The sequence below is a fragment of the Notolepis coatsorum genome, assembly GCF_963971535.1.
Source record: "Notolepis coatsorum genome assembly, chromosome: 16".
NCBI classification, from domain to species: Eukaryota; Metazoa; Chordata; class Actinopteri; order Aulopiformes; family Paralepididae; genus Notolepis; species Notolepis coatsorum.
The window spans coordinates 66,614,412-66,637,631 of NC_140180.1; the positions used below are offsets into that span (position 1 = coordinate 66,614,412).

The 23,220-nt window shown below is 42.1% G+C and overlaps 1 protein-coding gene across 1 annotated transcript in view; it reads left to right on the forward strand.

Annotated features, from left to right (window-relative positions):
• The window catches only part of atg2a (autophagy related 2A), a 112,823-nt gene that overhangs the window by 10,470 nt on the left and 79,133 nt on the right, over positions 1 to 23,220 (forward strand). The window contains exons 5-7 of the mRNA XM_084332542.1: positions 21,060 to 21,204; positions 21,980 to 22,246; positions 22,819 to 22,918. Coding sequence (XP_084188668.1) covers positions 21,060 to 21,204; positions 21,980 to 22,246; positions 22,819 to 22,918 — 512 coding nt within the window. The remainder of the gene's footprint in view (positions 1 to 21,059; positions 21,205 to 21,979; positions 22,247 to 22,818; positions 22,919 to 23,220) is intronic.

Below are 23,220 nucleotides of genomic sequence, written 5' to 3' on the forward strand. Positions count from 1 at the left end.
AGGCTTATATTCTTAATATACCATCCTCCGCCAGCTCTATTTGTCTATGGGGATGTTTACCTTCTTTGCAGGGCTATAACTTTTTAAATTGTATTGCTAAATTGACATTACTATGGCCCATTCAACGTCAAGTATCTATTGTTCAGGGTGTAGCAACATTATACTTTTTCATTCACATATTCATACTAAAATACGGTCTAAACTCTAAAGTATAAGTATGTTTTTATCGTTTTCTGCAGCTTTCTCCAGAATGTGATTTATAGCCCCAAATGCATTATATTGATGATCAAATACAGTTTGATAGGAATCTGCGCGAGATAAACATTTTCAAATGGACGTGCTTCTAGAAGTTACTACTGATCATCTGATGTTGACCGGATGGGGGGGGGGGTCGTTTATAATTCCGTGGCCAACGTTAGATGATTCATCTAGTGTGGGTGATATGATCATTAGAGCAGTTAGTATCGAACACGTTAAAAAATAACGCTGAATCTTACCGTAGCTTCCTCATAGCGTTGGGCGATGAGCGTGGAACAGAAATATTCCTATTATGGGATGTAGAAATATGCGATCCATTTCCAGGTTGTATAATAGTATATACGTCCAAATCATGTTGTTTATCGAGTTATTGGTAACGGATTGCTATCCGTTGTGTCTAGCTCGAGTCCTGGGATTATTACAGAGTGATCGGACCGAATTGAAATGAGCACCAGCTTCCATTTCCTGTTTCCGCTCTGGGCGATCCGCCGATCGGCCACCAGATGGCGCTCTTGAACCGTTGGAGAGTTGAGAGGGGATCAACAGTAGATCTCAAGTGTCCGGGGGAGAAATATGATTTAGATCACAGATTTTTGAAATATTGATATCAAAGACGTGGTACGGCGTCTTTGGCAGAATGAGCATGGCGGGGAAAGACGTGCTACGGCGTTTTTGGCGACCATAGTGTTAATAAAACACAGAAAAGGATCACCAAGTTACTCTGGATAAAAAAAAACTTTACAGACAACATTACAACATTGAGACAAAGCTTCCTGACACATCTCCATCCAAACTCTTGGAAGAACTCATTGAAATCTCATCTGATACCACCTGGAGAGCTAGTTTCAGAGTGTGGTGCTGAGTACCAAGTATCTCATGATGCAGCAGTTAAGGTGTTGATACCATTCAGCACCACATATCTGTGTGAAGCTGGCTTTTCATCCATGACAGCTCTGAAAACAAAATATAGGGCCAAGTTGAGCCTTGAGGATGACATGTGTGTTGCCTTGTCAAAGACTGACAGCAATAAAGACTGTTTGCTTATTTCCTATGTTTGCTTTGTAAATTCCCAGTCACTGAGTGAAGATCTGCTGTTTTGCAAATATGTCAAAAACAGAGCGACAGCTGATGAGCTTTTCAAAATGATTGACAGTTACCTGACAGAACATGGCAGGGAAAAGGAGGGGGCTACAGGCGCTCATCAAGGGGGTCTCGCCAAACGCGCAATGGACGCACTGTAAATTCACAGAGAGGCGCCAGCGTCAAGACAGCTTAGCCCTGAGCTGAATGAGGTTTTGACAGAAGTTATAAACGTGGTAAATTTCATCAAAACCCGATCCCTGAAAGTGCGCCTGTTCTCTGCGCTGTGTGAGGAGATGGGAGCTGACCATTCTGCAGTGCTGTTTCACAGCGAGGCAAGGTGGCTCTCGCGAGGGAAGGTGTTGTCAATTTGAAAGGTCACGATATTGGTGTTATTTCAATAAATTTAAACATGGCCCATTTCATGACTATTTTGTTGGGGGGGGGGGGGCAAAATATTTTGGTCCGCCAAAGGGGGGCCTGACAGAAAAAGTTTGAGAAGCACTGCTTTAGAGGAAGTGTCAGTGACAGGGACAGCGCTTCCGCATTATTCCCACTGCTCCGTTGTTGAGCGAATTGTTGATTGTGGGCGGTGGCTTCAACTAGGGCTGGGCGATAAAACGATAACGATAACTATCGCGATAAATTATTTCCTCGAAATAAACATGAAACGTGGTCGCAAAGTTTCGATATATCGATTTTCCAAGCTTGGCTCCGTTCAGCCTCGGCTCAGCACACTCACTAACAACAACCAACCTTACGTGATGACGTGCTACGCACAACAGCTAACAACCAATCAGTGAAGGAGATGGCCGAGATCGACGGAGACCCGGAAGGAGACCCAGAGCGGTAGGACTCACTCAACAACAAGGCTTGCTAGGCTAATTAGCTTGCACGGCGTTGTTTTATATATTTACGTGCCGAGTATGTGTGTGTGGTGAATTCTGAGGCCACGTTTATAGTAGTGGGGGTATACAGTGGTAGTCGTTTCAATATATTGTGGCGGAAGAGAGTATTTTAGTGTGATATTTAGCACATTGTCATGGATTACACCGCGTAGAAGCAACAGGCTGGCTAGGTTAACTAGCTTGCACGGCACTGTTTTATATATTTACGTGCCGAGTATGTGTGTGTTTTGAATTCTGAGGCCACGTTTATAGTAGTGTGGGAGTGGACGTCGTTTCAATATATTGTGGCGGAAGAGAGTATTTTAGTGTCATTTATTGTCATGAGATACTCCGCTTGTCGGCTAACTGCTAACGTGCGAGGACTGATGACGACATCAACTCGACTTGAGACATTCGCAGCAGCATATTAGAAGTTAATTAAACTTGACAGACATTATATCGACGATAATTATCGATATTGAATTATATGAAAATAATTTTATAATTTTATCGCGATAACGTTTTTGGTCATATCGACCAGCCCTAGCTTCAACCACAGAAGGAGCTGAGGTATGTAGATCAGCTCCTTGCTACGTAGGATAGCGAGTAAAATCAGAATGGCTTGGTTCAGTGGGGGAGGATATTGTCTCATCTGAACTGGAGCAATCCGCCAAAATGAGAATCTGAGACACAGACATTGTTGATACAACCCCACATACAACCCCACATTGCTAGAAAACAATGCTAAACACTGGAAAAGACCAAGAATTTGCACTACAACCCATACCTCATTACACCTTACTGTAAATTGTACCTCATCCCATTTCTGCTTTGCACTGTATAGTATATTGTATATTATTATTGTATAGTATATTGTATGGTAACTCAGTTACTTCTACTCTGCATTGAACATTGTATATATGTACATACTGAACACTTGTGTCTACGTACTTGACTTCTATTTTATACTTGCTATACTTATTTTATACTTATCTATTTTTGTCTAGCACAGTCTCTGGAGCGTAACAGAGAAGCATTTTGTATAAAAGTATTCTGTACTGTTCTATATGACAACTAATAAAGAAACTTGAACTTGAACTTGAAACTTTATAAGATAGTTCCCCTTTAAGTGTCCCATCTGATTCTGTCCCTGGACTGCATCTCAACAAACGGAACTTTGCCAGACATCTGTAAGGAATAATTCGGCATAGATATGTTTTGGATAATGTTTTCCAAATGAACACTGAATATTATAATCAGGGCTCTCCCCAGGATTTTCAAACAAGATGGTTACAACTATGAAGTGGTCCAGAGGGGGGCTGTGCCCCCTGTCCGGGAGGCAAAAAAATGTGCAATAAAGAAAGCCATATGCTGTAATTTCCTGCAATTTAATAAAGGAACATGCCAACTTTTGGGGAAATTAGCTTATTTGCCATCTACCCTGGAGTTAGACAAGCAGATGCATACCTTTTTCTTCTCTGTGCATGCATTAGGCGTAGGGAACACCCGCACGTTTAGCCTAGCTAAGCGGCATTCACTGGAAGTAGGTTCCTCCATGTAGCCTAGTTCCCAACAGTCACGAAATACACTCCAAATACAACTCCAAAATGTTCCTGTAAACATGTTGTGACCTGTGTATTTACCACGTGGAGAGATTATTTCTGTTGTGTGTTGGGATCTATGTTCAGAGCAAGTAGCCATAGCTTCATCCGGTCTGGATCTTTAGTTGGAATTCTATGAAACATTTTTAAATGTGTGTATATATATATATATATATATATATATATATATTTTACACGTGGTGGTGCTGGTGCGTTGCCATAGTGGAGCTTCTGCACCCCTATACCATTGTTTAGGGAAAGCCCTGACAATGTTACAGGTATCCATCCATATGACTAGGAGAAGTACCTATAATTCCGGTTATTTAAATATAGGTATGTGGTATTCTACTCGGGCCCTATTTTCAGAAATGTCGTACATTCCTCAGTAAATGGAAAATTGCTCCACTTCTACAAGGTCAATTTGCATGTTCTTGGTATCTAGGAACATCTAGGGACCTGGGGGTATGTATTTCCCAGTGTCAGAAATATTGTGTCTGTTACTAGGCTTGAGTAAATTGTAATGAAGAAAGGGAGAATATAAATTATGATTTTCTTTTGCATCTGTGCCGGTGAATAACACCATGTTACAATTGTGCTGGAATCGAGCTCGCTCAAGTTTCTTGTTTCTTTAATAGTTGTCATACAGAAGTACAGAATACTTTTATACAAAATGCTTCTTACTGTTACGCTCCAGAGACTGTGCAAGACAAGATAAGTATGAAATAAAATAACATAGTAAAATTAGAAGTAAAAAAATGAGGTCACAGTGTTCAGTTTAGACATATGTACAATGTTCGATGCAGAATATACGTAACTGAGTTACCATACAATATACAATACTGTGCAGTGTACTAATATACAATACTATATAGTGCAAGGCAGAAATGGGACGAGGTGCAATTTAGGTACAATTCACAGTAGGTGTACGAGTTGTAGTGCAACTCCTTTATCAATAAATATAAAGTGTAAAGTGTGTTTGTGTGATCTAAAGTGTGGAGATTGGGTGCTGCAGTGTGTTGTTTGTTTGAGTGAGTGTGTGCGTGTGGGTGTGTGTGCTGTGTGCATTTGATGGTTGTTGCATAGTGTTTATTGTTCGTTTAGCAGCCTGATGGCTGCTCAGTGAGCTTATCTAAGCAAATTAATAAAGGGAAGATGATTAAACAGAAGGATTTGTAGATACAGTAATAAATTATAATAAATTTTAATTATAAATTCATATTTGACCTTGAACTTGACTTTGACCTTATTATGGCCAAATCATACATCTATGGATAGGGAAAATGCTCTTCTTTCCAATGGCAGTGTTAAATCTGGATGTAGTCATTTCCTCGCAGTTTTACGATAAAAGATATAATTTCCGATACATTCTTATTTTCGGTAAATCTTAAAAACATCGGTAAAAATGAAAATATAAACTTTGACTGCTCTTTTGATAGGGTTAAGGTCTTTACTCTTGGCTACATTTAAAAAAGAAACTCAACATTAACCTCTTAACTCATTGATTGCCACGCTGGGAACGGCATATGACTATGTGCTGCCACGCTATGTGTCTATGGAGTCGCTCACCTTGTTTGCAGGGCTATAATTATATATATATATATATATATATATTATAGCTATAGATGCAATACTATGGCCCATTTGGCATCGAGTATCTATCGTTCAAGATGTGAAAAAGAAATAATTTTTCCATCCATACATTCCGTTTTATACTGTGGTGAATATAAGTATGGTTTTAGAGCTGTTTAGGGTAATTCCTCGGAGGCTAGTAATAGGCCACGACGCATATTATACTTAATTCATTGGCATTTCGTCCTTATACACGCTACAATTAAAAATTTAAATGCATATGATCGGTATATTATGTTCCATCATGAATGGATGAAAGGGGTAGTTTCTGATTAACCCATTCAGTGCCAACCACGAGATTATAATAATAATAATAACTTTATTTGTATAGCACTTTTCATACAGAGGTTGCAGTTCAAAGTGCTTCACAACAGTAAAAAATACAGGCATAAGCGAGCATCAATTTTTTTTTAAATACAAAGAGATAGAGAGGTAGCAAGGTTAGGCAAATCACAGTTCTTCAGCAATACAAATAATAAAATAGAATAGATTAGATAGAGTTAAAAAGTGCGGTTTGATTCGGTTTAAAATAGGCTAAAAATAATAAGATAGAAACGGACAGTAAAAAAGTGTGATAAGATTGTTCAATAAAAAATATATAACAGAGCAGTGTATCGCTCTTAGTACTTTGAGTTTCTTTACAAAGTTCTAACATGCAACAGAGTATCGCTCTAACATACATACAACAGAGCAGTCCGTCGCTCTAACATACAACAGAGCAGTTCATCGCTCTAACATACAACAGAGCAGTCTTAACACTTTGAGTTTCTTTACAAAGTACAGTTCTAAGTTACCTTATAGAACAACAGAGCAGTGTGTCGCTCACAACAACAGAGCATCGCTCTAACATCATATCAAGTAGGTAGGATAATAATAATAATAATAATAATAATAATAATAATAATAATAATAATAATAATAATAATAACGAGCATAAAAAGATAGACAGATAGCAAGGTATGGTAAATCACAGTGTTTCACATTAGGATCTAGCATCCCAATAGGCTCTCTGTTTACAGTTTCATTCAGTAATACAAATAATAAAAATAGTTTAAAATGATTCAGTTTAAAAATGATCTGGGTGCCCCAGTGGCGAACCACATAGCGCGCTCAGCCGCGAACCCGTCGTTATTTGCCGAATGTCTTCCCCCCACTCTGTCTCCCATTCCTCCTCTGTATCTCTCTACTGGACTGCCCAGTAGCAATAAAGCGATAAAACGCCAAAAAAAAATCTTAAAAAATAAAAAGAAAAGACTGGAGTATTTATAAGCTCCGACATCATCGGTACTGCTATCGATACTCTAGAGAAATTATTATTATTATTATTATTATTATTATTATTATTATTATTATTATTATTATTATTATTATTATTATTATTATTATTATTATTATTATTTAAAAGTTGCGACCGATCTCTCCTCTCTCTGTCTCTGCACGAGAAGCGAGCCGCAGCGAGCCATTATTATTACACACACTCCTCGCGAGTCGCGATAGTCCTACACATACGGGTACTTCGTGCTGACACAGACAGCTCTGCCTCTGCATGCACTGAGTCGTGATGGCGGATAGAGCGAAGCGGTCGAAAGTATGGATATACTTTACAAGAGTCGATGCCGACAACGCACGTTGCCACAAGTGCAACAAAACATTTGCCAGTAAGCAAACATCTGTTGGCAAAACATGATATTAGTGTGCAGAAATGCGCCGTATTCGACTGCCTTGCGCGCAGTGTTCCATCTGCATCCACGTCCACTGCAGCCAGTAAGCCAAGATACGGAGTTGCCTAGGCTAATAACGAATTATTACAAATAGGCTAATAAACAAAATAATTGTTTAGCTACAAATTAGGGATGTCCCGATCCGATCATGTGATCGGGATCGGGGCCGATCACGTGATTTTCCGAAGATCGGGATCGACAAAACAAAACAAAAAGAAATCGGGATTTAATTTTTTTTTTTTTTACTTTTTTTTTTTTATTCAACAAACATGACCATGTGCACGTCTTAAACTCATACTGAGGCCTTAGTTTTGAATTGCATATCATCATTCATTTATTTATTGTCACACAGAGCAGAAGAATTTTGCCAAAACAAACCAATAGTTTCCAGCTGCAGAACGGCAGACCAGCCACACTCTCAGACCCAAATAAAACTATTTTATTTTTATTTTTTAATCCCAATTTCTCACATTACATTCATCCTGAATGTTGACGTTATCCAGGTGAAAAGTTAACTTCATTCAAGCGAGGCATTGCAATCCTTGACATAAATCATTTGATGTAGAATTAAATCAAAGGAAATGCGTTTGGGTCTGAGAGTGTGGCTGGTCTGCCGTTCTGCAGCTGGATACTATTGGTTTGTTTTGGCAAAATTCTTCTGCTCTGTGTGACAATAAATAAATGAATGATGATATGCAATTTAAACCCAAAACTAAGGCCTCAGTATGAGTTTAAGACGTGCACATGGTCATGTTTGTTGAATAAAAAAAATAAATAAAAAAAAAGAAAATAATAATAAATTACTTTTTTTTAATAAATTTTTTGATCGGATCGGGAAAGATCGGTATCGGTAGATACTCAAAATCACATGATCGGGATCGGATCAAGAGCAAAAAAACGTGATCGGGACATCCCTACTACAAATACTACAATCTAAAAACGTTTTATAGATCGTCAAGCTGAGGCATCAGCCACCATGTCCCAGCCCAGTGAGCCCAGGGCCACCACACATCCTCCCTCTACCTCCACCACCCAAAGTCCTTTCTCCCTAGCAGCTAGAGTAAGAATGACAGAGGATAGGGTGAACGAGTGTCACAGGGCTGTGACAAAGTTTGTTGTCAAAGGCCTGCACCCGTTCTCTACAGTGGAGTCCAAGGAGTTTAGGTAACAACTAATCATTCAGTGTATATCGTTTTTTTTGTATACATAGTTGTCTAACTTGTTTGTTGTTGTTGTTATAAGTTATTATTGAAGCAGCTATTCCCACCACTCCACACAAATTTACAATAATTCAATCATTTCTAATATTTACTGTAGGGAGATGACCAATGCTCTCAACTGCAAATATACCCCTCCCTGCAGGAATGTCCTCAGTAACACACTGACTATAATTCAGAGTCAGACACATTTAAAACATTGTTGCTGCTGTTGCTGAAGAAATTATATTAATTTATTATATTTATTTATAAAGTTATATAAAAGAACATTGCTGCTGCTGTTGCTGAAGAAATGATATTTATTTATAATACTTATTTATAAAGTTGTATAAATAATAAAGCAATGTCGATTCTGTTCTTAACACTATGATCGCCGGGAACGAGTTTTCACGTCATTCCGAGCCATGCTCATTCTGCCGAAGACGCCGTAACTAGTCTTTGATGTCAATATTTCAAAAATCTGTCATCGAAATCATATTTCCTTTCCGGAGCCCTGAGACACACTGCTGATCTCCTCAACTCTCTAGCGGTTCAAGAGCGCCATCTGGTGGCCGATCGGCAGATCGCCAACCGTATATTAACCTTTGAACCGGTAGTACTCATCCAAATGTGGTCCGGCCACTCGCTATAGCTCCCGCGACTCCATCTTGAAACACTGGATAATAGATTGCTCGCCCTAACTCAATAAACAACGTTATTTGGACGTATATACTATTATACAACCTGGAAATGGATCGGGCATTTCTACATCCCATAATAGAAAAGAATCTGTTCCACGCTCATCTGCCAGCGGCGCGAGGAAGCCACGGTAAGATTCAGCGTTATTTTCTAACGTATTCTATACTAACTGATCTGATGAACATATGACCCACTCTGGATGAATCATCTAACGCTGCCCACGGAATTATAAACGATCCCCCGCCCATCCGGTCATCATCAGATGATGCGTAGAAACTTCTAGAACCACGTCCAGTTGAAACTTTTTATCTCGCACAGATTCCTACCAAACTGTATTTGATCATCAATATAATGCATTTAGGGCTATAAATCACGTTCTGAAGAAAGCTGCAGAAAACGATAAAAACATACTTATACTTTAGACCATATTTTAGTATGAATATGTGAATGAAAAAGTTTAACGTTGCTACACCCTGAACAATACATATAGGACATTGAATGGGCCATAATAATGGCAATGTAGCAATAGAATTTAAAAAGTTATAGCCCTGCAAAGAAGGGGAACTTCTCCATAGACAAATAGAGCTGGCGAGGGATGGTAAATTATGAATTTAACCCATGGCGATTAAAGTGTTAATTAATTGTCTTTTTTTCTTGCAAAAAAATAAGCAAAAAGAACCGATAAGAGTATCGATAAAGTACCGAACCGTTAAGCAGTATCGATAAGAGTAGTAGTATCGATAAAATCCTAACGATACCCATCCCTACTGTCCACAACGCCCAGGACCCACCCACGGCTTCCCTCCCCCTAACTCAGCCAAACGAGTTAGTATAGCAATCAGCCCAAGCCAAGGCAATGCTGACTCCGAGAGTCGAGACCGCAGGCATTGGTGACGAGCACAATCTCCGCTACCCCACCTGACCGCCCGTGCAACTCCATAGTTGTTGTCGTATATATCAGACATGTGATCTCCTAGTTTAACACTTTGATCGCCGGGGTTAAATTCATAATTTACCATCCCTCGCCAGCCCTATTTAACATGGAGAAATTCCCCTTCTTTGCAGGGCTATAACGTTTTTAATTGTATTGCTAAATTTACATTACTATGGCCCATTCAACGTCCTATATCTATTGTTCAGGGTGTAGCAACGTTATACTTTTTCATTCACATATTCATACTAAAATACGGTCTAAAGTATAAGTATGTTTTTATCGTTTTCTGCAGCTTTCTCCAGAACTTGATTTATAGCCCCAAATGCATTATATTGATGATCAAATACAGTTTGATAGGAATCTGTGCGAGATAAAAAATGTCAACTGGACGTGCTTCTAGGAGTTACTAAGTATGATCTGATGTTGACCGGATGGGCGGGGGGTCGTTTATAATTCCGTGGGCAACGTTATATCATTCATCTAGTGTGGGTGATATGATCATTAGAGCAGTTAGTAAAGAACACGTTGAAAAATAATGCTGGATCTTACCGTATCTTCCTCGCGCCGTTGGACGATGAGCGTGGAACTGAAATATTCCTATTATGGGATGTAGAAATACCCGATCCATTTCCAAGCTGTATAATAGTATATACGTCCAAATCATGTTGTTTATCGAGTTATTTGCAACCGATCGACATCCAGTGTGTCAAGATGGAGTCCTGCTAACGATAGCGAGTGCCCGGACAAAATATGGGTGAGCACCACTTCATCCGCATCACTTCCTGTTTGGGCGATCGGCCGATCGGCCACCAGATGGCGCTCTTGAACCGTTGGAGAGTTGAGAGGGGCTCACCAGTACATATAATGTCTCCGGGGGAGAAATATGATTTCGATCACAGATTTTTGAAATATTGATATCAAAGACGCTGTCCAGCGTCTTCGGCAGAATAAGCATGGCGGGGAAAGACGCTGCACAGCGTCTTCGGCGATTAAAGTGTTAACATAGAATTTCCTCCCTCTGATGTATGTTTTAAACCAGCCTAGCACATGTTCTGAGAAACCGACATGGTTTTCAAGACGATCGATTAGAATATCGTGATCGATTGTATCAAATGCTGCACTGAGATCTAGCAGGATAAGGATGGAGATCTTATTCTCGTCAGAGTTTAGCCTGAGGTCACTGATTATTTTGGTGAGGGTAGTTTCAGTGCTATGATATTTTCTGAATCCTGACTGAAATTCTTCTAAGATGTTGTTTTCTTCAAGAAAGGAATTTATTTGAACTGAAACTATCTTTTCAAGTACTTTACTAATGAATGGTAGGTTGGATATTGGACGATAATTTGCCATTACATTACTATCCAAGTTAGGTTTATTTAGTAATGGCTTTACAACTGCTGTTTTAAAGGCATCTGGGAAAATACCAGTTCTAAGGGAAGTGTTTATGATATCTAGCACAGGGCTTGAAACACTATTAAACACCCGTTCGAAGAAAGCTGTAGGTATAGGGTCAATGTCTGAGGCAGCGTTTCCGTTAGCCGGTAATTACCGGTATTTGACTGGCAAAATCTGTTGAAGTCCGACATATTTAATCTCTCCGGTCATAATGTCCGGTGAAAATAATTCCCTCTAAACACAATTAGATTATTTGAATTGTATTAAAATAGGCTAAAATTAAATAGCCTATGCGATGAACGAAACAAACAATCATTAAGCAGCCGGTCTAATAATGACACTGTCTTGTCAGCGCGAGCTGGCTGCTGATATATTTGCGAGAAGCATCCATCTGCCGGCCGGCAGGGTGCAGTACTCCAATTCAGCCATTGGCAATTCAGCTGTTGGGTGGGGGCGCTGCTGAGCGGTTTCCAGACCGGACCTAAAAACACTGCTGCTCCATGCTTCACGTAAATATATCAGCAGCCAGCTCGCGCTGACAACAGAATGTCATTATTAGACCGGCTGCTTGGTGAAGCAACGATGAAACAAATGATTGTTTCGTTCATTGCATAGGCTATTTAATTTTAGCCTATTTTAATACAATTCAAATAATCAAATTGTGTTTAGAGTGAATTATTTTCACAGGACATTATGACCAGCACCAAGTCGTTGGGAGGTGGAGATATAAATCACGCAAACCCACGATAATGTTGCCGTCTCTCTCTGCCAAATTTCTCAGTTCTTCGCTTGATATAATTAATATAAATGTCCAATATAACGGAATTCGTTAGCTCATAAAAATGTGATTATAACAGACTGCTGTTTATTAAGGTCGGGCAGACTGCCCACCGACACCTCAAGTCGGCAGCAGCACGAAGTCTCGAGGGACTTATTTTATTTGGAATATATTAATGACTGTATATACGCAAAAGTAGCCTAGTTTTAAGTTAAAATATTATAAATGCCTTGATGATGTCATTCTTTATATAGGCATATCAATTGTTTTTAAGCTCAATAAACTCTGACCGGAATTTATCCCATTTGTCCGGTAGATTGAAATCTACCGGACACTCAGACCTGCAAAAAAAAATTCTAACGGAAACCCTGGTCTGAGGTGGAGGAGTTACATTCTGAGACAGTTTTGCAGAGTACATCTAATGTGATGCATGTGAATCTTCTCATGGTTACATTGCGCGGTTTGCTGCAATCAGCTTTATTTCCATCATGAGTAATGCTGGCCCTGATCAAGGTTATTTTGTTGTTAAAGAATAGTGCAAGTTCTTCACACTTAACCATTGATGACTGAGGAGGTGTAGGGGCAGTGTTGAGTAGTACATTAATAGTGGAAAAAAGGATTCTGGAGTTTCCAGCGTTTTCTGTAATGATTTTAGAGAAGTAGTCTTTCCTTGCTAAGCGGATGGTTTTATTATAAGCAGTTAAAGCATCTTTGTATATATCACAGCATATGGTGGTTTTTGTTTTTCTCCATTTTCGCTCCACTGCACGACATTTCCTTTTTTCTTTGTTGACCGTATTATAGTTCAACCAGGGCGAGGCTCTGGCTCTTCTTTTTCGTTTTTAGTGGGGCGACAGAATTTAATACAGATGACAGTGCATCATTGAGATTTTCTACCATTTCATTTAGAGAGCTGTCATGATTGTGTGGTTCATGTAGTCTGATAAGATCAATGAACTTTGATTCAGCCTTGTCGTTTAGAAGCCTCTTTTGAACTATGATTTATTTTTTAGTTTTAGTAAGGGTTATTTGAGTATCAAAAAATATACAGTGATGGTCGGAGAGAGGTAATTCAGTTATTGAGAAATGTTTTATGCTTAGCCCAGTTGTTGTTATAACTAAGTCTAAGATAAGATATTCCTTTATTGATCCCCTTGGGGAAATTCAGGCATCATAGCAGCATGGGGGAATGGGGGGGGGGTGGTACAGGTAGTAACAACAACCAGCGTTTCCGTTAGCCGGTAATTACCGGTATTTGACCGGCAAAATCTGTTGAAGTCCGACATATTTAATATCTCCGGTCTTAATGTCCGGTGAAAATAATTCCCTGAGTCTAAGCACAATTTGATTATTTGAATTGTATTAAAATAGGCTAAAATTAAATAGCCTATGCGATGAACGAAACGATCATTACATTTGTTTCCTCGTTGCTTCTAATAATGACAACGACGTTGTCGGCGAGAGCTTAGTGCTGGGTGTGCAAACTTTTGTGAAGCTGCAGAGCCAGAGAGGCAACAGCACAATGCAGTATTCCAGCAGTACTCCAATTCAGCCATTTTCAGCCAATGTTGGGTGGGGGGCGCTGCTGTGCGGTTCCCAGAAAAGAGCCAATAACAGCTAAATCAGCTTCTCTGCAGCGCCATACTCTTTGCAAATAAGTCGTTGCGAGGTGGAGAGAGTCGTCACGCAAACCACGATAATGTTGCCGTCTCTCTGCTTTCTCAGTTCTTCGCTTGATATAATTAATACAAATGTCCAATATAACGGAATTCGTTAGCTCATAAAAATGTGATTATAACAGACTGCTGTTTAGTGTCGGACCGACTGCCCACATACGCGGTCTATTTTATTTCAAGTCAGCAGCAGCACGGAGTATCGAGGGACTTATTTTATTTGGAATATATTAATTAATGACTGTATACGCAAAAGTAGCCTAGTTTTAAGTAATAATATTATAAATCTACATGCCTTGAGGATGACATTCTTTATATAGCCTGCCTATCAATTGTTTTAAAGCTCACTAAACTATGACCGGAATTAATCTCATTTGTCCGGTAGATTGAAATCTTGCAGGTCACGGAGACCGGCAACAATTTTTTCTAACGGAAACCCTGACAACAACACAGGCAGTGTAAACAATTAGGTCAATTTGGTCAATATAATTTACTATCTAACTAGCTGAAAAAAAAAATTCACATTATTCACAGTGTCACATAAGGTGCAGTATGCATAAGGTAGTGTTATAATTTACTATCTACTGAGTATACATTATTCACAGTATCACAGTATCCACATAAGGTGCAGTATGCCTAAGGTAGTGTAGGTTGTCCTCCTTGGGTTCCTATAAGTCCCAGGTCAATGTCTGGTAGCAGTCGCTGCCCCCTGTTGTGGAGCCTGGAGGCTGCTAGTTGCTGCCCACTGTTGTGGAGCCTGATGGCCGCTGGTATGAAGGACTGTCCGAGGCGGTTAGTTTAGTGTCGGGGGGGGAATGAGTCTGTGGCTGAACGAGCTTCTCATCTTGACTAGCTCGTCGTAGAGGGGGTGGTAGGGGTTCTCCATGATGGCAGCCAGCTTCCTTATTATCCCCCTCTCTGCCATCACCTCAAGTCTAGGTAGCTCGACTCCCACCACGGAGCTAGCCTTCCTCACCAGCTTGTTGAGCTTGTTGGTGTCCCTTGAGTTGATGTAGCCTCCCCAGCATGCCACAGCATAGAAGAGGATGCTGGCCACTACAGACTGGTAAAATGACTGCAGCAGTCTGTTGCACACATTGAAGGACCGGAGTCTCCTCAGGAAGAACAGCCTGCTCTGTCCCTTCCTGTAGAGGGCCTCTGTGTTATCCGACCAGTCCAGTTTATTGTTCAGGTGTACCCCAAGGAACTTATGAGTCCACCACCTCCACATCCACCCCTCGGATGGTGATGGGAATCGGGGGGGGGGGGGCCTCTTCTTGCCCCTCCGGAAGTCCACCACCAGCTCCTTGGTCTTACTGGTGTTGAGTTGGAGGTGGTTGCTGTCGCTCCACCCCACGAAGCTCTCCACCAGGGCTCTGTACTCCTCCTCATCGTCGTCGGTGATGTAGCTTACGATGGAGGAGTCGTCTGAGAACTTCTGCAGGTGGCACCCGCTTGAGTTGCGGCAGAAGTCTGAGGTGTAGAGGGTGAAGAGGAAGGGTGACAGCACAGTTCCTTGGGGGGCGCCAGTGTTGCTCACCAGTACGTCAGACTGACTGTCCTTTAGTCTGACGTACTGCGGCCTCTCAGTGAGGTAGTCCTTGATCCAGGCCACCAAGCCGTGCTCCAGCTGCTTCTCCGCTAGCAGTGACGGCTGGATGGTGTTGAAGGCGCTGGAGAAATCAAAGAACATAATCCTCACTGAGTTGCGCGGCTTCTCCAGGTGCGTGTACGCTCTGTGGAGCATGTAGATGATGGCATCCTCCACCCCGATGTTTGCCTGGTATGCAAACTGTAGGGGGTCGAGGGAGTCACGCACCAGGGGCTTGAGGTGTTGCAGGACCAGTCTCTCAAACGTCTTCATGACGTGTGACGTCAGAGCGACTGGCCTGTAGTCGTTGAGGGTGCTGGGTCGTCCCTTCTTGGGCACCGGGACAATGCAGTAGGTCTTCCAGAGCTGGGGCACCCTCTCCAGCCTCAGGGAGAGGTTGAAAAGATGTTGGAGTGGTGCTGCCAGCTGCTCCGCACATACTTTGAGCACCCTGGGATTGGTGTTGTCCGGTCCTCTGGCCTTGTTTACACTAATCCTGGAGAGCTGCCTACTGACCTGACTGTTAGTGATCGTCAGGGTTGGGGGTGGTAGGCAGTCTGCTGCTGTTGGGGGTGGGGTGCCGGTGCTGATGGGTGTGGGTGGGTGGGGGGGGGGGGGTGCTTTGTAGGTGTGATCTGGTGCTGGTGTCGATGGGTGGGGGGAGGGGTGTGGGGAGGCCACTCTGGTCAAAGCGGTTGAAGAACGTGTTGAACTCGTTTGCACGCTCTGGGGGGCCCTCAACAGGTGTGCCCTGCTGTTTGAAAACAGGCCCTCCAGTCTGTCCTTGTAGCTGTCCTTGGCTGCCCTTAGCTATTTTTTGAGCTCCCTTTGGACAGCCCTGGCCTGCTCAGTGTCCCCTGCCATGAAGGCCCTCTTTTTCCTGTTTAGCAGGTGTTTAATGTCCTTGCTAATCCAGGGTTTATTGTTTGAAAAGCAGCATACCTTCTTTGTGGGTACGATGCTCTCCTCACAGAACCTGATGTAGTCTGTGATGCAGTGGGATAGTCCATCAATGTTGTCTCCATGGACCCTCTCAAACAAAAAAATTACTAAATGTAAACATGTCCCAGTCTGTCGACCTGAAACACTCCTGTAGCTCCTCCTCGACGTCGTCAGACCACTGTGGGACAGACATGGTGGTCGGTGGCTGTCTCTTAATGAGAGGCCTGTATGTAGATACCAGCCTCACAAGGTTGTGGTCTGACTGGCCAAGGGGGGGCAGGGAAGTCGCACTGAAAGCCTCCTTCACGTTAGCATACAATGTATTCCCAAGCCTGTGAGTTGCATTTGTTATATGCTGTGTTAGATCAAAGCTATCCAGTAGATTTGTTTGTTCTATAGTTTTGGAGTCTGTTTTCTTATTAAAATGGATGTTCAAGTCTCCATTTAGGATCACCTTATCATATCCGGTAACACGGTGAAATCCGGTGAAATCAGTTCAGAGAGCTCTTGTATAAATATTGGTGAGTGTCTAGGCGGGCGGTATATTGTGACTATAATGGTTGATTCTGTTTTGAGCTCAATGGCAAGATATTCCATCGACATGAACTCGCCTAGTTCTGTGATTCTAAACAAGAGTTTTGAGGAGAAAATTGCTGCAACCCCTCCCCCCTTCTATTTTTTCTGGGTATTTGAAGAAAATTATAGTCTGGTGGACAAGCCTCTATCATTATTGATGTAGCTGTGTCATTATTTAGCCATGTCTCTACTAGGCAGATGCAATCTAAGTTATTTTCTTTAATCAGATCATTTACTAAAAATGTTTTATTATTCAGTGATCTGACATTTAGGAGGGCTAACTTGCCATGCGTTGAGTGCCAAGACCCGATAAAACCCGAGAAAACTCAGGTTTTAATCGTTATTTCTTTTATTAGCAATATCCATTCATTTTTCATCCATCCAGCCTGACGTTATCATTGGGAATGGGTCTGAGCTCGAAAAGGGCAAATACCGCCGCCTATCGTCTCCCGGATGGTATTGCACATCATTGGATTGGATTGGGTGGGACTGTGCATCAGAAAAAAATTCCGGTCCATGGGTTTCCCTTCTCGGGCAAGCAATAGCTGTTACCACATTCACTGGGGAGGCTCGGAGCAGCGTCGATTATGTGTTTAGGTGCTATAACATTGGATCAATAAACGCGATCAATATTTGGAATGGCGATCAGGAATTGGATTAATCTTTTTGCAGAACATCTGATGTGAGGTAAGGACTCTATTTTACCAGTCTTGGGTTAATCGGATGTTTTTTTCTCCGCCATCGCAGCGTGTGTGTGCGTAACGTTACCGCTGACCACGGCATGGATAATCGATTTTTCACCCCACTTCTCTAGCGTGCATAAGTACACATATACTATCGATAATCTATGTAGGTGAATGTATTCCAGTAAAGGGCGATTATCGCGGAATTTCTCTGGAATTACTAGACATCTCCAAAACTACTCGTATTCAAAACGGTATAAAACGGAAATGTACCAATGAAAAAACAATCCGTTTCGTACATGTTGACTGCAAGCAAGTCATTGATAAGCGAGGGGTGTTTTAGACCCATAGCCATCATTTAAGATATAGTTTAAGCATTCACAAATTTCCCCGTCCTCCCATTGACTTCCTTATTGGCACGCTACCCCTAATATGGTCAAAGGGGCGTGGCTCTGAATGAGTTAATTGATTGTCAATAACGGCATTCGTTAGTACAACAGCATATGCTGATCAGGGCGATGGCTAAACAAGGCACAATCAAGCTGAAATTGACGTTAAATTGCTCTTACCTGTGGCCGGTGAGATTCCAAAAAGAATATTCCAATTATTTGATTGCCATCTGGTAGATCGTATGTCCATTTGGGCCACAACATAACCCACCACAGCATAATGAATCGGGGGTCCCGAAAACTATTCAATGCGATCGGGTAAAGCCATCGGTCCAGGCTACTAGAAAAGTCCGCCCGGATGAATTTCATCGACACACAGCCACATACACAGAGTCTCAAAGGGGGTGCAACATCGGCCGCATACCACCAGGTGGCGGTATTGGACTTTTGCGATCTCAGACTCATTCCCTATGGTTACACAGGCTCCCTGGATGGATAACGATTGGAAATAGCGAATAAAAGAAATAACGATCAAATAACAAACGCATATTAAATCATTGTTGGCAGAGTTAACATCCAAGGGCCCTCACATGTGGGCCCTCACATGTGGGCCCTCTTGAGGACGATTCGTGACGTGCCACTTTGCCGACCTCTAGCGGCTCAGGTGTGCATTTCAGGTGACAAAATCCATTCAGCGGTTCTTGAGTTACATGCCGATATGTGAGGCGTGCGCCAAAGTACACATTACCACCCCCGACTCCCAAGGCTCTAGCTCCGTCAATCATTTGGCGATCTCGAAAAACTTTGGACAGGGTTGTAGCCAATGAGTGTGGCTTTCCAATGATACCCCACGTGGGGATCTAATACAGTGTATTGATCGATTTATGATAAAAACAGCAATTGGGGGACCTTACGAAGCCTATTTGATTTGTCACAAACTGGGAGTCATTTAATACAAAAGGACCTCACACCAGCCAGGGTGTTTGAGAGGGTGGAAGCAGAACATTTGAGCACTTGTTAGCATCATGCTAAACATGCTAATGGATATAAATAAGGGGTGCTGACTGACTCATACGTGTCAAACTAAAGGCCTGAGGGCCGTATGGCATTTTCATTTGGCCTCCAGACTGAATTAACTTTGTTTCCACTGCCTCTCCTAGCCGCAATTCAACTGGCCTGTGATACAAATCAGACGCACCTCTCTCTCTGCGTGGCATTACAAATGTCTCGCCTTTTCAAGCAAACCTACAGAGCGTTATCTGCACCTGCATCGTGTATCGTGTTTGTAGTCAATAGCCTAACCCTGCTTTCTTGGGCCACTGGATGAGGACCCAGTATTTAGCCTTCGATTGTACCTCATGTTTTAATTTAATTTAGCTTCTAAAAGCTCACCAGTCATCCTTTTTCACTCGACTCACTGCATCAAATTGTACTTTATCAAGGGAATTATTGCTAATTCATCATACCTACTCGGAAATCAAAACCGTGGCAATAATTGTGTTTGCGCAAGATAAGTGAAAGCTATGATAGAAAGAGGTGGTGAGGTAAGAGGTGTGTGTGTGTGAGAGTGAATGTGTGTTCCACTTAGTTCTCCAAGTCCAGGACCAGTTTAACCTAGAATTGCTAATCTTACAAATCTCTGGTGGGTCATTAATGAATGTAAACCCAATACTGTATGTAGCTTGCAAATCCATAATTGTAATTAATTCCACCTACTTCAAAATCAAAGCCAAATGTTTTGTGTCAGACCAGTGAAAGCTGAGGAGAGATGTTTTGTGTCAGACTAGTGAAAGCTGAGGAGAGATGTTTTTTTTTTTTTTGAACAAATGTTTTTTTATTTACCCTTTTTTAACATAAAACTAGACGCACAATACATTAACAGTAGAAATCCACAATAAATCACAGGACTATGACCGACATAATAATAACAATAATGACAGTCCAGTACTTAAATCTAAATAAATGTAGATTAAAAGATATACACATAATAAATACAATACAATACAATACATATGCTCTTGCTTGCTCTCCCCCCCCCCCCCCCCTCAGGACCCTCTTTTGGACAATCCATCCATTATTCCGTTTAACACCAGGAATTACAAGGAGAGATGTTTTGTGTGCATGTATGTGTGTGTATTCTCCTTCGTTTCTCAAATATGTATTGTTTTGGGGGGGGGGGGGGGTAAGGAAAATGTGATTTATTATTTGTTTAATATATATGACGCCTCTACCCACTTTTTAAACATATAGCCTTCCTTGTATTCATTGAGGTACCAGATAATGAACAGAGGTGCATTTACAGTAACATATTGAGCTGGTGTGCACAAATTAAATAGATAAACAAAATGACTAATTAAGCTAGTGACATCAGGAAAATGTATTTTATGTATAATTATGTATCCGGCCGCAAAATCATCTGTATTTTTCTTCATTTTGGCCTCCTTGGTAATTGAGTATGCCAGCCCTGCCTTAACCCCTTCTGCTACCGCCATCACAAACACGGTGGACTGAGATAACACCTAGTTTGCGGCAAATCCCACTCTCTTTATGTTTTTCGTGGTTTTGAGTGTTTCTGTGAGTTCCATCATCTTGAGTCCTTTACATCTCCATTTTTACCTTTGTGTCCCTCTCACCCAGCACCCCACTTATTCCAGCACATGCCCTCAGGTCGCTACAGGTCCATTCTAACCAGACACACACGCTTCACAAACAGTTTTTTCCCCACAGCAGTCCGTCCCCGGGCAAGCATCTGTCACTGACTGACACTGTTACCGTGACTGTCCTGTATGTATTTATGTATATATGTATTTATTGTGGGGATTGGGAGGTGGGAGGGGGGCGTTTGATGTTTCATGTTTCATGTTGATGTAACCAGTGCTTAACAATCTGTACCGCAAACAATTACCACCAACCATCGTTGTGTGGCATTAAAGTATCTTGTATCTTGTATCATGTATCCTTTGTGCTTTTGTATTGTGGAAATAATTATTGGTGTGTCTGTGTGTACGCGCTGCCCCCTGCTGGCAGACTGGAGTACTGTGACGAGGCGGTGCGGGACCCAGCCAGTCAGACTGCCGTGCCTGTGGACATCCACCAGCCCCCCGCCTTCCTGCACAAGATCCTGCAGCTGAGCTCTGTACAGATGTTCTACGAGAGCACAGGAGCCACGCAGGTAAACCGTGGGGTCTGTACCAGAGGCTAACACACTGGGGGACTTAAGTAAGAAATACACAATGGAGTTTTAAAGCCCTGATACAGAATCTTTGGACCATATGAATGTGGTGTATATACACATATGTTCTCAGGGAGTTGGAGGATATAGATGGAAAATAAGCTGCCTGGAACTTTCTTAAAGGGGAATTCCACTCTGGGTCTCTTGTATTTGTAGAAAAGTTGCATTTGAGTAAAATGCGCCCACGTGACGGCCAGCTCTGTACATGTCGCCAGGCCAGAGATACAGCCCTAAACTACTGAGCATGCTCCAGCTTCTGGCTGTATAAATGACTACACTGAGGTGAAAAGGGGGCGGGTGTCAGACAACGCCCGTCAAAGGTTGTCACTCCTACTAAACAAAATGCAAGGAGCTTTTACTTCTGGCTACCTGGAGAGAGAGAGAGAGTGGGAAGCTGATTGAGAGATACAATTAAAATTACCCGCCCACTGTAGGTAGAAATTGCGTGAGGTTGGAGCCATGCGTCATTATGACATATAGCTCTGCCACATTAGCGACTTCCACTGTCGATCTAGCCTCTTTGAATTTAACTGGAAGCTAACGCGTATCATTGTATTTAATTGGAATGGCCATTGTAACCATTCAGTTTCTATGCATGAAAAGCTAGCAAGTTGAATTTAATTGGAACGACTGTTCTTATTGTACCAATTCGGTTTCTATGCTGCTCGTCACTCGTGTACTTGACCCCCCCCACCACCACACCCTCGTTCCTCAGGATCCTTTAGCCAAGGATCACCACAGTTCTGCCGCGGCCAGTGAAGGAGAGGAGGATTTGAAGGAGGAAGAGGAAGAAGAGGAGGAGGAGGAGGAGGAGGAGGAGGAGGAGGAGGATGAAGAAGAAGAAGAAGAAGAAGAAGATGAGGAAATCCCCCCGGTGGCCCCCTCCCCCCCCTCTCAACAGCCAGTCCTTATAGGAAGCTGCTCTGGTTTCATCGAGACCACCGTCAAGATCAAACAGAACGACATGCTCCCTGGACCAAAGGTGCGTGCGTGTGTGGTACCTCCCATTTCCACCAGGGGTGCACTTGGTCACAGCCAGTACACTTCCCAGTCCTAAACTGTTAAGTGTCATCTTGACACAGAGTAGAGATCTGATCCATTACTTTTACTGAACAGTATAGACTGAAGACTTTTTATGGTTAGTGGACACATTTTTTTGAGAAATAATCAAATTTTATGTGACTCTTGGTGTCAGACTTTGGTATTGAGGAATTTGTCAGATACTGATACCCTGCGTTACCCTGGTATCAGCCTAATATCTGACACTGATACTCTTGGTGACCCTAGGATCAACCCAATATCCAGTACTGATACTCTGGGTGTTAATCCATAATTTACATACATTACATTGACCAGAGCATTGTTATGCTCAACTGTCCTCCATTATTTGATTTCTTTCTCTGTCGCTACCCTTTTCCATGCCCCCCCCCCCTCTCTCTCTCTCTCTCTCTCTCTCTCTCTCTCTCTCTCTCTCTCTCTCTCTCTCTCTCTCTCTCCCTCCCTTTCTCTCTTTCTCTCTCTCTATCCCTCCTCTCCTTCTGTCTGTCTTGTCAGTTGGAGCTGGATGGGAAGGTGGGCTGTGTCCATCTGCTGCTGACCCCAGATCAGATAACACACCTCACAGACCTGTTGGCTGCCCTCTGCATAGATACAGGTATGATTCACACAACTGCTTTTCCCACAGGGGTCTGTGCCGGTTTGGGACGAGCATGTTGAGTCACTTAGTAGCGGGGTGCTCTCTAAGGGCAGGTACAACGTGGTACCGCCAACCACCTCCTATTATTGTGAATGGATCCCACCCATCTGAGCCGCTCCTGGCTCTCGGCAGAATCACCAGAGGCCCCACAGTCTGATATCATCACCATACTAGAGTCATGATATTGTAATATATTGTAATATTGCGATATATTCCGATGTATTAATGAATGAATGAATGAATTTTATTCACACACACAC